We start from the raw sequence: 15,151 nt of genomic DNA on the forward strand, positions 1-15,151 counted from the left end.
ATGTGGTCTTGGCGGCCGCTCCCAGTCACCAGCATAGCTGCCGCATTCTGGGTTAGTTGTAGTTTCCGGGTCACCTTCAAAGGTAGCCCCACGGACTAGAAGCACAAATCTGTAAAAGCAGAGGGCAAAGCAAGCAACGTGTTCCCACCGTTACCTGCACAGGGCTCCCGGTTTCAGCCGGCACCGGATCCCGCTAGGCTCTGCCGCACCATAGCAGCAGGGGTCTGTGGCATCATTGCCAACATCACATTCCTCTCCCGGGTCCATAATCCGGTTCCCGCAGATGGGACGGTCTGTTTCTGGAAGGAAAATGCCGAAGAAGAGGTTGTGGAGAAAAGATGCAGTTCTGGGATATATCCAGCCTCATGTAACCAATGTGCTTAACCCTAATTAATGCATGAAGGGGTTAAGACCATAGAGTAAGCTGTCCTGTTAGGCTTAGCTGGGTCACACACCCTCACCTTGGGAGGAAGGGTTACCAAACTCTTTATTCTCCCACTTCCACCATGTGAACCCTACCAGTAAGGGGTCTAAGCTGGGGGCTCTAAGCTGAAACCGCCTGGCTTTAACAAGCCATCTTTGTGTTTTTATACATACGATTTAGAAACATTTTACCATTTTGGAACCTAAGTTAAATTGCCTGCGGTTTTTTTTTGCTGCTGCTATATGGAAAAGCACATGAATCTGACCTTTGAAGAGTTTGTAAGTAAACCATTTGTAACTTACCAAACATGTGGTTTCTTTCTATGGTAAGGGAAGGGGGAGAACTTTGAGAAGGGGATACAGTATTTATTTTAAAGGTCTAACAACCTATATTTCCACAATTTACTTTGCTGCATATTTTAAATCTCTGCTGGAGCTCTTTCACCAAAGAAGACTTGCCCCGAACCTGGATATCCAGAGAATTCTCCTTTTATTTTACCATAATCTATAGTATTTTTACTTTTAAACCAAATCTAACTAACATATTGGCTCTCACATTGCCTGCTTTCTTAGGATTCATCCACACTTTTGTTTGACCCATATTCTGGTTGGATTGTGTCCTGATTAATTCCCATGGGTCTGAGAGCTTTTTGTTTGTTTGTTTCACAGCTGTGCCTTGCGAAAATCGGATTGTACCTAGATCTTATAGGATGTGCCGGAAATCCAAAGAGATATAGAATCATAGAGTTGGAAGATACCCCCAAGGGGCATCTAGTCCAACCTCCTGCGATGCAGGAAAAGATATTGCTTACTGAGCTTCTCAGTCAGTCCTACTCAGAGTAGACCCATTGAAGTCAATGGGTGTGGCTAACTGAGGTTTGGTCATTTCGATGGGCCTACTCTGAGTAGGGCTTTAGTTCAATACAATGCTGTGTGTTTTATGGAAAGCACATCCGGAAAACTGCAATGATTTCAACGCAATAAATAAATAAATTATGTTTTATGTTAAATTTATGTTCAATGCAAAAAAATTATGTGTTTAAGAATTTATGTGTTTAGCATCTAGATCTAGGGAAGTAATAGTACCACTGTATTCTGCTCTGGTCAGACCTCACCTGGGGTACTGTGTCCAGTTCTGGGCACCACAGTTCAAGAAGGATACTGACAAGCTGGAACGTGTCCAGTGGAGGGATGGCAACCAAAATGGTCAAAGGCCTGGAAACGATGCCTTATGAGGAACGGCTTAGGGAGCTGGGTATGTTTAGCCTGGAGAAGAGAAGGTTAAGGGGCGATATGATAGCCATGTTCAAATATATAAAAGGATGTCCTATAGAGGAGGGAGAAAGGTTGTTTTCTGCTGCTCCAGAGAAGCGGACACGGAGCAATGGATTCAAACTTCAAGAAAGAAGATTCCACCTAAACATTAGGAAGAACTTCCTGACAGTAAGAGCTGTTCGGCAGTGGAATTTGCTACCAAGGAGTGTGGTGGAGTCTCCTTCTTTGGAGGTCTTTAAGCAGAGGCTTGACAGGCATATGTCAAGAATGCTTTGATGGCGTTTCCTGCTTGGCAGGGGGTTGGACTGGATGGCCCTCGTGGTCTCTTCCAACTCTATGATTCTATGATTCTAAGAAATTAATAAATCTGCAGACAGTGAAAAGTGGACTGAAGGTTCTGTTGGACCCCATGGAAGGAAAATAGCCTGAGCCACCCCTTCCTACCTTTGACAGCCCTAAATAACTCATTCTCCTAACAATTCAACCAATATAAGGCAGCGGGTTTAAACAAGCACCCAAGGACAGTCAGGGTCTCTCACCAACGAAACAAGTGTCCTTCTTGAGCCGCAGGAGATTTGCAATGTAGGCGCGGCTACACGGGGAGAATTTGTCATTGTTGAATTCTCCCCCATCCGTGGCGTAGCTGAACATCAGGTACTTCCCCTTGGTTGTGTCGATGTGAAAACTGGAACACTCTTTGCTCTCATCGTGCTGAAAAACAAACACCCTCTTAAATTGTGTTCTTGCAGTGTGCCAGAACCAGGAGAGGCATGAAAAGGGTGGAGGAGAGGCTGGCGAGCGCAGTCTCCGATTGCTTGGGGAAAGCCCTGGAGAGCAGGGGGATTTGGCTGTGGGGAGGTGGGGACTTCCATGGGGCAAAACCTACTAGGGATGAGCTGCTGTGTTCAGTAGACTCTGCCAAGTCTGTGCAAATCGTGTCCTTGCTAATAAAGAGTTAACTCTGACTTTGAACTGTGTGATTTACTGCCGGCTCTTGGCACAATGCATTTATTGCAGGGTTACCATGGCCTGGAGCCTGAATCAGCACTTAAAAGGTCAGCTTGCTCTTTGCTTTTCAGATGACTCAGCATTGCCCATCCTATCTGAGCTCAGCACCCAGGACGGTGGACTCACCACGAAAGGAAACGGTGTGGGAAGCTGGCTTTGTTTCTTTGTTTTCCACGCAGGAAAAGCAACAAACTCACGTAGGCGCCCAGGCTGTGTCCGAGCTCGTGGGCAAGGGTGACGTGGATCAGCCTTGGAGGAAGGAGCTGCCCATATTTCTGCAACGTGATCAGCCCCGTGTTCATCGAGACCTCCTTGTCTTGGAAGGTGCGCTGCTTCGAGCAAATCCCTCCAGAATCACCTGGGAGGGGGAAAAACCCAAACTCGAGAGATCAGGAACATTGGAGGTCAGACCATCAGGCCACAGAGCTCAATATTGTCGACACAGATTGGCAGCAGCTCTCCAGGATTCCAGGGCCTTATTCCAGTCCTGCCTGGAGATGCCAGGGAACAAACCAAGAACCTTTTGGATTCACAGCAGGTGCTTGAGAGCTGACCTAAGGGCATAGCTCCCAAGTTTTCCCTTTTCTTGCGAGGAAGCCTATTCAGCATAAGGGAAAATCCCTTAAAAAAAGGGATAACTTGGCAGCTATGCCTAAGGGTCTTCCTTTAAAGATAAAGTAAGGTTCGAGTCTTCATGAGGCAGAAGAAATCAAAGAAACATGGAAAGTGGCCTCATACGTCAAAAGCAGGGTCTTGGGGTGTGTGTGTGTGTGTGTGTGTGTGTGTGTGTGTGTGTGTGTGTGTGTCTGTAAAGACTTGTCATGTCCCCCTGTTCTCTGAGCACCTGTCGAAAAACCCCAACCTGTTTTGTGGTTCTAAATGTGGGGGGGGGTTAAAACCATGGGCATACCCGGGGGCGGGGGGGCAGCTGCCCCACCCGAAGCTAATAAGGAAGGGGAAAAAAGATATAAATTACAGCTCGCGCCGCAAGCTGTAACATCACACTGTGTTTTTTCAGTGCAAAAAGTGGCCAGCGGGGAAAAGTAGTTGCGGAGAACCGCGTGACTGCCCCCTCACCTCTGGGGGCGTGGATGTCATAGCCAGCCAGCCAATAGGGTGGCTGGGGGGGGGCGAGTGGCCGGGCCCCGTGGCTTGCCTGTCCCCCCCTAGTTTTGATCCTGGGTACGCCCATGTTTAAAACCCTGTCCTCTTATTTATTGTTAACTTATTCTTGTTTGCATCGCCAGTGTTTTGGACGTGTTGTTGGTTTGTATTATTTATCCCAGTACGTTTCCGAGCATAGTTCAAAGTATTGGTGCTGACCTTTAAAGCCCTAAATGGCCTCGGTCCGTTTTGCCCAAACACTGAGGTCCAGCTCTGAGGGCCTTCTGGCGGTTCCCTCGTTGCGAGAAGCCAAGTTGCAGGGAACTAGGCAGAGGGCCTTCTCGGTAGTGGTGCCCGCCCTGTAGAACGCCCTCCCATCAAATGTCAAAGAGAAAAACAACTACCAGACTTTTAGAATACATCTGAAGGCAGCCCTGTTTAGGGAGGCTTTTAATGTTTAAAAGATTACTGTGTTTTATTTTTATTTTTTTATAATGTATTTATTAAAGTTTTTTTAAAAAAGAGAAAATAACATTTGTATATAAAAAGAAGAAACAAAAATGACATACAGCAAAAAGAAAAAAGAATACAAAAACATACAAAAAGAAGAAAATTTTACAAAAACAAAAATTCATATTTGATATCCTTATTACTAATCTAATCTGTTGACTTCCTCTCCCTCCTCCCGCTACGCTTCTTTACATATCTAGCTTAGTAAATTCTTAATCTTACATACTTCTAAATTTGCTTAAATATTATCATAATACCATATCTAGTGATTCTTAACAATTAAACTCTTAATCTATTACAATTAAACTCTTAATCTATTACTTTCGTCTTTATATTAATATCTCTATCTTCTAAGATTGGTTATTCTAAAACCCTTTTGTAATCTGCAACCGTTTTATTTTTCTGTTGGAAGTCGCCCAGAGTGGTTGGGGAAACCCAGACAGATGGGCGGGGTATGAAAAATGTGTTGTTGTTGTTGTTATCTAAGATTTATCTGGAGACGGGTGGCAAGTAATTAACAGAGCACTAAAAAATTCTCCAAATAGGTCTGTCTGTGGCTGTATGGTAAAGACTGGGGCTGTTGAACAGCCTCTCTGCTGCCCTGGACCCACAGAGAGAACACCCAACCGACCCTAGATCTGTCCCCAAATCCATTGGGGGGGGCAGCGTTTCTAATGTTTCATCCAGCTCTTCTGAATTACTTCTATAAAATCCTGGGGAATCTTGGAAGTATCACAGAATTGTGGATGACCCACAAGGGTCACCCGGAAAAACTCCCTGCAGTGCAGGAGTCTTTTGCGCAACACGGGACTCGAACTCACGACCCTAAGATTAAGAGTCTCGCGCTGTACCGACTGAGCTTGGCGTTGTGAAAACTGAGGGGTCATGGCTCTCTGAAGTTGAAGGGAGGGAGTCTCTGCCAACCCTAGCTGGAGGCACCGGGGTTTGAACCCGGGATCTTCTGCACGCTGTGCGGACGCTACACAAACTGAGCGATGGCCCTTCTTTTAAAAATGCAGGCAGCTCCGCACGTAATGCGCGTTTGAGGCACACACGATTGTGCATCGCCACGAACACAGAACTGGCCCAAAAGGGGCAGGAACGGCCCTAAAAGACTGTGAAAACAGCAAAAGTGGCGCAGGAAAGAGTGTCTAGCAATACCATGAGCCTTTGCACCAAACTACCGTAAGGAGGCTTGGAGGGAGAAACTGGGTGGATTTTTTGTTTTGTTTTTTAAAAGGGGGCTTTTCAAGGGTTTCCAGAGGTTTAGAGGGTGTTTGCAAGCTTTTTTGATGGCTTTCCCAATATACGCGATTTCATTTAACGTGCGGTGCCTCAGAACGTGACCCCTGCGTAAATGGAGAGCCGCCTATAAAGTAAGGATCTAGTCCTCATGGTTCTGAATCAGAGGCTGATTTAAATAGGCATTTGCCTTATGGAGAGCCCGGTGTTTATTGCTTGGTTTGCAACTGGTTTCAGTGTTGATACTGCGTTTGTAAGTCGTGTCGTGTCGCTTTTGTGAGGAAAGCAACATATCAACAAGACATGAACACCTCTTCATTCAAAACGATGAGGACTGCAATCTCACTTTTTGGGAGGGGGAATTATCATACCTTAGTTACAAAGTGCTCCTCTTTTGCATGCAAAAGGCTCCAAATCTGATCCCTGGTATCATAAGCCATAAAAGATCAGGAATAAAGGGGTGGGGGTGGGGTGGGGGAAACCTCTCTTCTCTACCTGAGGCCCTGGGGAGACGCTGCCACTCAGAGCAGGCAATACAAGGCTCGATGAAGAAAAACCCTGACCTGATACAAGACTGCTCCTTAAAGGTAAAGGTAAAGGGACCCCTGACCATTAGGTCCAGTCGTGACCGACTCTGGGGTTGCGCGCTCATCTCGCATTATTGGCCGAGGGAGCCGGCGTATAGCTTCCAGGTCATGTGGCCAGCATGACAAAGCCGCTTCTGGCAAACCAGAGCAGCACATGGAAACGCCGTTTACCTTCCCGCTGTAGCGGTTCCTATTTATCTACAGTGGAACCTCGGTTTATGAACACCTCGGTTTATGAATTTTCGGTTTATGAACGCTGCAGACCCATCTGGAACGGATTAATTCATTTTCCATTACTTTCAATGGGAAAGTTTGCTTCAGTTTATGAACGCTTCAGTTTATGAACAGACTTCCGGAACCAATTACACCCATGCTTCAGTTTATGAACGCTTCAGTTTAAGTACTCCGCGAACCCGTCTGGAACGGATTAATCCACTTTCCATTATTTTCAATGGGAAAGTTTGCTTCAGTTTATGAACGCTTACTCTGCGGACCGTCTGGAACGGATTAATTCACTTTCCATTACTTTCAATGGGAAAGTTCGCTTCAGTTTATGAACGCTTCAGTTTATGAACAAACTTCCGGAACCAATTGTGTTCATAAACCGAGGTACCACTGTACTTGCATTTTGACGTGCTTTCGAACTGCTAGGTTGGCAGGAGCTGGGACCAAGCAACGGGAGCTCACCCCGTCACAGGGATTCGAACCGCCGACCTTCTGATCAGCAAGCCCTAGGCTCAGTGGTTTAACCACAGCGCCACCTGGGTCCCAATTACCTGGGCCTCCTTAGGACTCTAATAAATAATAATAATAATAATAATATATTTATTTATTTATGGTTGCCTGGTTCCCTGTAGCTTCACTTCTTGCAGGGAGGGAACCACCAGAAGGCCCTCAGAGTTGGGCCTCAGTGTCCGGGCAGAACGATGGGGGTGGAGACGTTCCTTCAGCTCTACTGGGCCGAGGCCGTTGAGGGCTTTCAAGGTCAGCACCAACACTTTGAATTGTGCTTGGAAATGTACTGGGAGCCAATGTAGGTCTTTCAGGACCGGTGTTATATGGTCACGCCAGCCGCTCCCAGTCACCAGTCCAGCTGCTGCATTCTGGATTAGTTGTAGTTTTCAGGTTAGCTTCAAAGTAGCCCCACGTAGAGCGCATTGCAGTAGTCCAAGTGGGAGATAACCAGATCATGTCCCACTCTGGCAAGACAGGGGTCAGGCAGGGAGGGTCTCAGCCTGCGTACCAGATGGAGCTGGTAGACAGCTGCCTTGGACACTCCATGGACAGCTGTGAGTCCAAAATGACTCCCAGGCTGCACACCTGGTCCTTCGGGGGCACAGTTGCACCATTCGGGACCAGGGAATCCCCCACACCCGCTCACCCCGTCCCCCCAAAACAGTACTTCTTCTGTCTTGTCAGGATTCAACCTCAGTCTGTTAGCCGCCATCCACCCCCCCCCCCTAAAATCACTCACCAGGTTGTCCATTGAAAGCGATGCCCAGAACTCCACTGTAATCCCTGTTGGTGAGCAGAAAAGCTAAGCAGTAACTGTTCCAGTTGGTTTTGGAGTGCAACATCAGGAGCATCTCTGGACTGATGAAGGGCGACTCCGAGTGGTCCTCCTCCTCAACGATCTGCGAAAGAAGGAAAAGACACACCTGGGCACGTGAGGCTGCTTTAGTATTGTGCATTGATTTACAAACCCCAGAAACAACTTCGATCCAGGGCACCCCAGGGACTGCCTGAAACCCTTCACAGAAACACTGAGCCAGCGTGGTGTAGTGGTTAAGAGCGGTGGACTCATAATCTGGTGAACTGGGTTCGCTTCCCCGCTCCTCCACATGCAGCTTGTCACGGTCCGGTCGGCGGGCGGTTGAAGCCCTGGCTGAGGACGTCAGGACCAGAGGCAAGATGGTGATGTAGAAGCAGGAACAGGTGCAGGGCTGAGGGTCCAGCAGCAGGCAGTCGCAGGGTCAAGGAGGAAGGCAGAGGCGAAGGTCTGAGAGTCAAGGAGCAAGGCGTTGGCAAGGCAAAGGTCCAAGGGTTGAGGATCAAGGCGTCGGCAAGGCAGAGGTCCAAGGGTCGAGGAGCAAGGCGTCGGCAAGGCAAGGGTCCAAGGAGCAAGGCGTTGGCAAGGCAAGGGTCCAAGGAGCAAGAGGCCAGATGCAACCAGGCAGGGATAGCGTTGCTGTGGCAAAGAGCTGGAGGGAAATGCTGAGCTTTTATCCCTCCCAGCTCCTGCCACCAGGTGCAGTGAGGTATCAAGTGGCCTCACCTGAGTGGCCACTCCTTGCTTCTCCAGCACAAGCTGAGGCAGGCCCCAGTCCTGCAAAGCACTACAGGCCCCAGAGCCTGACTCCTGCCCATACTCCTGACACAGCTGCTGGGTGACCTTGGGCTAGTCACACTTCTCTGAAGTCTCTCAGCCTCACTCGCCTCACAGAGTGTTTGTTGTGGGGGAGGAAGGGAAAGGAGATTGTTAGCTGCTTTGAGACTCCTCGGGGTAGTGATAAAGCGGGATATCAAATCCAAACTCTTCTTCTTCTATCTGTAGGAGAGCATGCCCTCTAACATCCAGGGTATCCAAATTGGGACACTCCCGTTTTTGCTCCTGAGCTCTCACGGCAGCCAGCTGATTCGTGCCGGAGTGTGAGACTAAACAACGGCCATTTTATTACCCTGGTACCTCTGGTTAAGAACTTAATTCGTTCCGGAGGTCCATTCTTAACCTGAAACTGTTCTTAACCTGAGGTACCACTTTAGCTAATGGGGCTTCCTGCCACCGCCGCACGATTTCTGTTCACATCCTGAAGTAAAGTTCTTAACTCGAGGTACTACATCCGGGTTAGTGGAGTCGGTAACCTGAAGCGTTTGTAACCCGCGGTACCACTGTATTTGTATGAAGCTGTATCTGACTGGCATGCCCCAGCCACTCTGGGCAGCTCCCAATAGAATAGTCAAAACATCGAACATTTAAAAACTTCCCTAAACAAGGGCCCATTTGGTCTGGTGCTCTGGCACTAGCCTGCTGACGTACGCCAGAGTGCCGGACCAAAAAGCGGGACATTCTGAGATCCAGTCAGAAGCTCTGGTATGGCTTCTGTAATTCTGGGATGTCCTGGCTAAATCGGGACGGTTGAGTGATATGGGAGTGTTGTTGAGCTTTCCCCAAGTTGCTGAGGCGTCTTAGACAAGAGCAAGAAAGCAGCGAGGGTTGACAGCATCCTCAACTCAGTCCTGTGGAATGTTCTGCCACTGGAGATTCATCAGCCACCTTCTGTGCCAACTTTTAAACGCTTTTCTGTCCTGCCAGGCTTAGGCGGGCAATTAAGGATGCATCTTTCCACAACAGTTGCCCAATTTCAACTTTTAAAATATGGTTTTCATTTAATGGTTTTATGTATAAGTGTTAACCTGCTCTGTTGGTTTATTTCTTGGCTCCAAGCACAATTAAAAGTGTTGGTGCTGACCTTTAAAGCCCTAAACGGCCTCGGCCCAGTATACCTGAAGGAGCGTCTCCACCCCCATCATTCTGCCCGGAACATTGAGGTCCAGCACCGAGGGCCTTCTGGCGGTTCCCTCCCTGCGAGAAGCCAAGTTACAGGGAACAAGGCAGAGGGCCTTCTCGGTGGTGGCACCTGCCCTGTGGAACGCCCTCCCATCAGATGTCAAGGAAATAAACAACAATTTTAGAAGACATCTGAAGGCAGCCCTGTTTAGGGGACTTTTTAATGTGTGATGTTTTATTGCATTTTTAATACAGTTGTATCTTGGTTCCTGAACGCCTAATTTGTAGAACAAATCAGCTTCCGAAGGCTGCAAACCCAGAAGTAAGTGTTCCAATTTGCAAACGTTTTTCGGAAGCCGAACGTCCGAAGCAGCTTCCATGGTTTCTGATCGAGTGCAGGAACCTCCTGCAGCCAATCGGAAGCCGCGCCTTGTTTTTTGAACGGTTTCAGGAGTCGGACGGACTCCCGGAACGGATTAAGTTCGAGAACCAAGGTACCTCTGCGTTCTATTGGGAGCCGCCCAGAGCGGCTGGAGAAACCCAGCCAGATGGGTGGGGTATAAATAATAAATTATTAGTGTATTCTTCTTCTTCTTCTTCTTCTTATTATTATTATTATTATTATTATTATTATTATTATTATTATTAGAATTAGCGGCCTATGCATATTCCAATAAATCAATAAATATAAAAACAAGAAAAGGAGCTATTCTGGAGGAAACAAAACAAGCCAAGAAGTGTCTCCCAGGCAGGCAGGCAGGAAAGGAGGAAGAATCAGAATGCAAGTCACAGAGAAAGAAAGTGAGACTAACATAGAGATGCCCCGTGGGCCAGATTGGAAGCCCCTGAGGGCCACATTCTGGTCCCCAGGCCAAAGCTTTCTACACCCCGACACTAATGGCTTCACCGCTAGCTGAACCCCCCCCCCACATGCAGCCAGGGGGTAAGAGACAAACTCCACCATTTGGGGATCAGCAGGAAAGAGATGGAACAATTATACAAATTGCTGGCGAGACCAAGCTTGGAATACTGTGTATAGTTCTGTCTGCCTTGTCTCAAAAAGGGGATGCTGTGGAGCTAGGCAAGATTTTTTTTAAAAAAGGCAGCCTGTATAATTGAGGGGGTGGAGTAACTCCCTATGGGGAAAGGTTGTGGCGTTTGGGATTTTTTTACTTGAGAGAAAAGGCAAGGAAGAGGTGATATTTTGCGGTGCAGAAAAATTAACGCCTGGTGTGAAGAAAGCAGATGGATGGACACAATCCTTCTGCAGATGCTGCCTGTCAGTGTAGACAAGACTAAGCTGGATGGACTCAGGAAGAGGCAGCTTCCAATCTTCCTGTAAATAAATCCTCATGCAAAGGATAATATTATCTGTTCCTTACAAGGAAGGTGTTTTATTTTTATTTTTTAGGAAGCCTTAGAGAATCATAGAATCATAGAGTTGGAAGAGACCACAAGGGCCATCCAGTCCAACCCACTGCCAAGCAGGAAACACCATCAAAGCATTATTGGCACATGCCTGTCAAGCCTCTGCTTAAAGACCTCCAAAGAAGGAGACTCCACCACACTCCTTGGCAGCAAATTCCACTGCCGAACAGCTCCTACTGTCAGGAAGTTCTTCCTAATGTTTAGGTGGAATCTTCTTTCTTGTAGTTTGAATCCATTGCTACGTGTCCGCTTCTCTGGAGCAGCAGAAAACAACCTTTCTCCCTCCTCTATATGACATCCTTTTATATATTTGAACATGGCTATCATATCACCCCTTAACCTTCTCTTCTCCAGGCTAAACATACCCAGCTCCCTAAGCCGTTCCTCATAAGGCATCGTTTCCAGGCCTTTGACCATTTTGGCTGCCCTCCTCTGGACACGTTCCAGCTTGTCAGTATCCTTCTTGAACTGTGGTGCCCAGAACTGGACACAGTACTCCAGGTGAGGTCTGACCAGAGCAGAATACAGTGGTACTATTACTTCCCTTGATCTAGATGCTATACTCCTTTTGATGCAGCCCAGAATTGCATTGGCTTTTTTAGCTGCTGCATTCATCCCGGGATCCCCCCCCCCTGTAAACTCTACTAAGAAGAGAGCTGGCTTACATTGATGGTCTTAACTTTGAACTCAATGTTCCTGATTCCATCAAATTCTGCCCCTTCGTAAATGGCATTTACAGCTTTTACGTAGCTGGCAATCTGGTGGGAGAGAAAGACACACAGAGAGATGGCATCTCCAGGAAGGGCTAGGAAAGACTCTCAATAGCCCATACCAGCCATAGAATCACAGAACAGTAGCGCTGGAAGGGATCCCAAGGATCATCTAATCCAACCGAATGCAATGCAGGGATCTTTTGCCCGACGTGGGGCTCGAACCCACCACCCTGAGACGAAGAGCCGCATGGTCTGGATGACCTGTATTGTCTCGCTCAGTATCAGCTACCTCCCTATATATTCCTGATTAAATCAGCCCTTCCTTTAGAATCATGAGGACCAGATCCTTTGGCCATGCAAACATTACTGGCTTAAAAGGCAGCTAGGTCTCAGCTTGGATGGAGGAGAAAGTTGGTTCAGCTGCATCTATCCAATTTGCACTTCCCAAAGCAATATGGAGCAAACTTGCTCCATCTTCCGTGCGACAACCCTTAGATATTTCTTCAAATATCTCTCATATCACCTCTCACTCTCCTCTTTTCCAGGCTAAGCATGCTGAGCTCCCTCTGCTGTCCCCCAAAGGCTTGGATTCCAGGCGTTTGATTCCCCTCCTCTCCATACCTTCCAGCTTGTCAATATCCTCCTTAAACTGTGGTGCCCAGAACTCTAGGTGGGGTCTGACCAAGGCAGAATGGAGCAGGACTCTGACTTCCCTTGATCTGCACACTTGTAAACATTGGCTGGAGAACAAACTGCTTTGCAAAATCCTGATAAGCTTGGTTGTCGCATTGTTTTTGGAAAATTGCAAATTGGATAAATCCAGCTTTAAATGAGAACAGAATCAAATTTCTCTATCCGCCCCCCCCCCCCCCCTGGCTAAGAGGCTTTCTTTGTAGATTCTGGTACCTGGGCGATCACGGCTTCGATGGAGCCAAACCTTCGGTAGAAAAGGTGGTCAGCCTGAATGTGCAGCAAGCAAGAGGTCTTTGAATAATCCAGGAAGCTTCTTTTCCGTCGCAGCAAGTGCTCAGGATCCTGTTGTGGAGAAAGGGTGAGGAATAAATAAATAAATAAATAAATAAATAAATAAATAAATAAATAAATAATATCTTTATTACGGTCATAGACCAGCAAAAAAAGAAAAGGAAAACCAATAATACATAAAATACATAAAATAATACATAAAATAGATAGTATTATCATCTTTGATTTCCCAGTAGTGATGTATGGAAGTGAGAGTTGGACCATAAAGAAGGCTGATCGCCGAAGAATTGATGCTTTTGAATTATGGTGCTGGAGGAGACTCTTGAGAGTCCCATGGACTGCAAGAAGATCAAACCTATCCATTCTTAAGGAAATCAGCCCTGAGCGCTCCCTGGAAGGACAGATTGTGAAGCTGAGGCTCCAATACTTTGGCCACCTCATGAGAAGAGAAGACTCCCTGGGAAAGACCCTGATGTTGGGAAAGATTGAGGGCACTAGGAGAAGGGGACGACAGAGGACGAGATGGTTGGACAGTGTTCTCGAAGCTACGAACATGAGTTTGACCAAACTGCGGGAGGCAGTGCAAGACAGGAGTGCCTGGCGTGCTATGGTCCATGGGGTCACGAAGAGTCGGACACAACTAAACGACTAAACACACACACATCATCTTTGAATAATACTGTTTCATAATCCTATTTTAAGTTAAAATTAGGTTAAAATTTAATGAGGGGTAGTTCCCTTTAACTATTGTCCGCTGGGAATTAATAGGCGGCTTTATCATTGTTATTGATTGATGTCACGGCGTGTCTTAGTCTTGACGCGTAGTAACAGAATTTAGCTACATTCTTAGTGCACTCTGGGTTAAAATCTGCTAGTAGGTATCTAGTAAGCGTTTCTGTTGAGCGGCCTGGTAAGTTTTTTAACAAGGGATCAATTATCTCCTTCCTCATGTCTCAATACAATGTGCAATGGAGGAGGACATGACTTACTGATTCGATCTCCTTGTTATCACAAGGACATAGTCTCTGTTCTACCGGAATCTGGAGATATCTACCAGTTAACAACGCCGAGGGTAGAGCATTGAAACGAGCCCTGGTGAAGGCCCACCGATATCTCAGATTTTCTAACGTTTTTAAATAATTGGCTATATTATTTAATCGATGCTCGTACAGTTGTCTATGTATTAAGGAAAGTCGGGTTAGGTTGTTTTGTCGATCAATATCCGAGATTCTTTCCTTGATTAGCTTTTTTGCCCTTTCCCATCCCATGGACAGAGTGGGCCCCACCGGCAGTCCATAAGAGACTAATTTCTTTTGGATGGTCTGCTCCCATGTAGATCGGAATCTATCCGTGAAGATTAGGGGGAGAAGGCCATTTGGGGTCTTATTCACTTTTAGCCAGTACAGTAGAGCTGATTGCCATACTTTAGATTCTACTTCCTGTAATGTACGACCTTAACATATCAATGACTTCCCTTCTCCTCTTTCCATGGTTCATTTTGCATAACATAAATCCCTGCATATTTTACATAGACTAAACCATTCAGTATTCCATTATTACATTCATCAAACCGGTGAATTTATCTTAATGCTGCCCACGTTTTCAAGTGTACGCAATTCCCCCCCCCATATACAGTGGTACCTCTACTTACAAATAACTCTACTTACAAATTTTTCTACTTACAAATGGAGCTCCGTCCGCCATCTTGGATGCGGTTTAGATAGGATTTTTTCTACTTACGAATTTTTAGATAGGGTTGCTTCGACTTATGAATTTTTTCTCCCAATGCATTCCTATGGGATTCGACTTACAAATTTTTTCGACTTACAAATGTGTGTTCGGAACGCATTAAATTTGTAAGTAGAGGTACCACTGTATTCAATAAACACCTTCCAATCTTCTCTGAATGTATGTTCTTCTTGTTCTCTTATTCTATATGTTAGATCCACAAGTTGTGCATATTCCATCAGTTTAAGTTGCCATTCTTCTTTGGTTGGGACCTCGCTCGTTTTCCACTTTTGGGCTAACAAAACACGGGCCGCAGTAGTGGCATACATAAATAACCCTTTTTGACACCTGCGAATTTCCATCTGAGCTATCCCCAACAAAAAGGACTCTGGGGTTTTGTTTTGTTTTTAAAAGTTTTTCAACTTTTATAAACTTCCACCCTGCCACCTCTTTCTCACATTTCCTCTAAACTAAAAAGCCCCCTTTCTCAGCTTTTACCCCTCACCTTTGCTGTGAGCTTTTTCTGGAAATCCTGCAGGTGCTTGTGTGTCCGCCGAGTTAAAGCCACAGATTCAGAATCTCCCCACAGTTGATAGTCTAGCAGCGGGGAAGAAAAGAAATCCGTAACAGAGAGTCTTAAG

At 46.5% G+C, this 15,151-nt stretch overlaps 1 protein-coding gene across 2 annotated transcripts in view; it reads right to left on the reverse strand.

The window, feature by feature from the left end:
- The window catches only part of LOC118086073 (disintegrin and metalloproteinase domain-containing protein 10), a 35,114-nt gene that overhangs the window by 13,058 nt on the left and 6,905 nt on the right, over positions 1-15,151 (reverse strand). For both annotated transcript variants that reach the window (XM_060275399.2, XM_088672953.1), the window contains exons 5-11: positions 15,016-15,107; positions 12,705-12,833; positions 11,751-11,843; positions 7,624-7,783; positions 2,904-3,064; positions 2,238-2,409; positions 155-299 (exon numbers count right to left, since the gene is read on the reverse strand). In XM_060275399.2, the coding sequence (XP_060131382.1) occupies positions 155-299; positions 2,238-2,409; positions 2,904-3,064; positions 7,624-7,783; positions 11,751-11,843; positions 12,705-12,833; positions 15,016-15,107 (952 nt within the window). The remainder of the gene's footprint in view (positions 1-154; positions 300-2,237; positions 2,410-2,903; positions 3,065-7,623; positions 7,784-11,750; positions 11,844-12,704; positions 12,834-15,015; positions 15,108-15,151) is intronic.

This window comes from Zootoca vivipara, chromosome 6 (genome assembly GCF_965207765.1).
Source record: "Zootoca vivipara chromosome 6, rZooViv2.hap1.1, whole genome shotgun sequence".
Classification (NCBI taxonomy): Eukaryota; Metazoa; Chordata; class Lepidosauria; order Squamata; family Lacertidae; genus Zootoca; species Zootoca vivipara.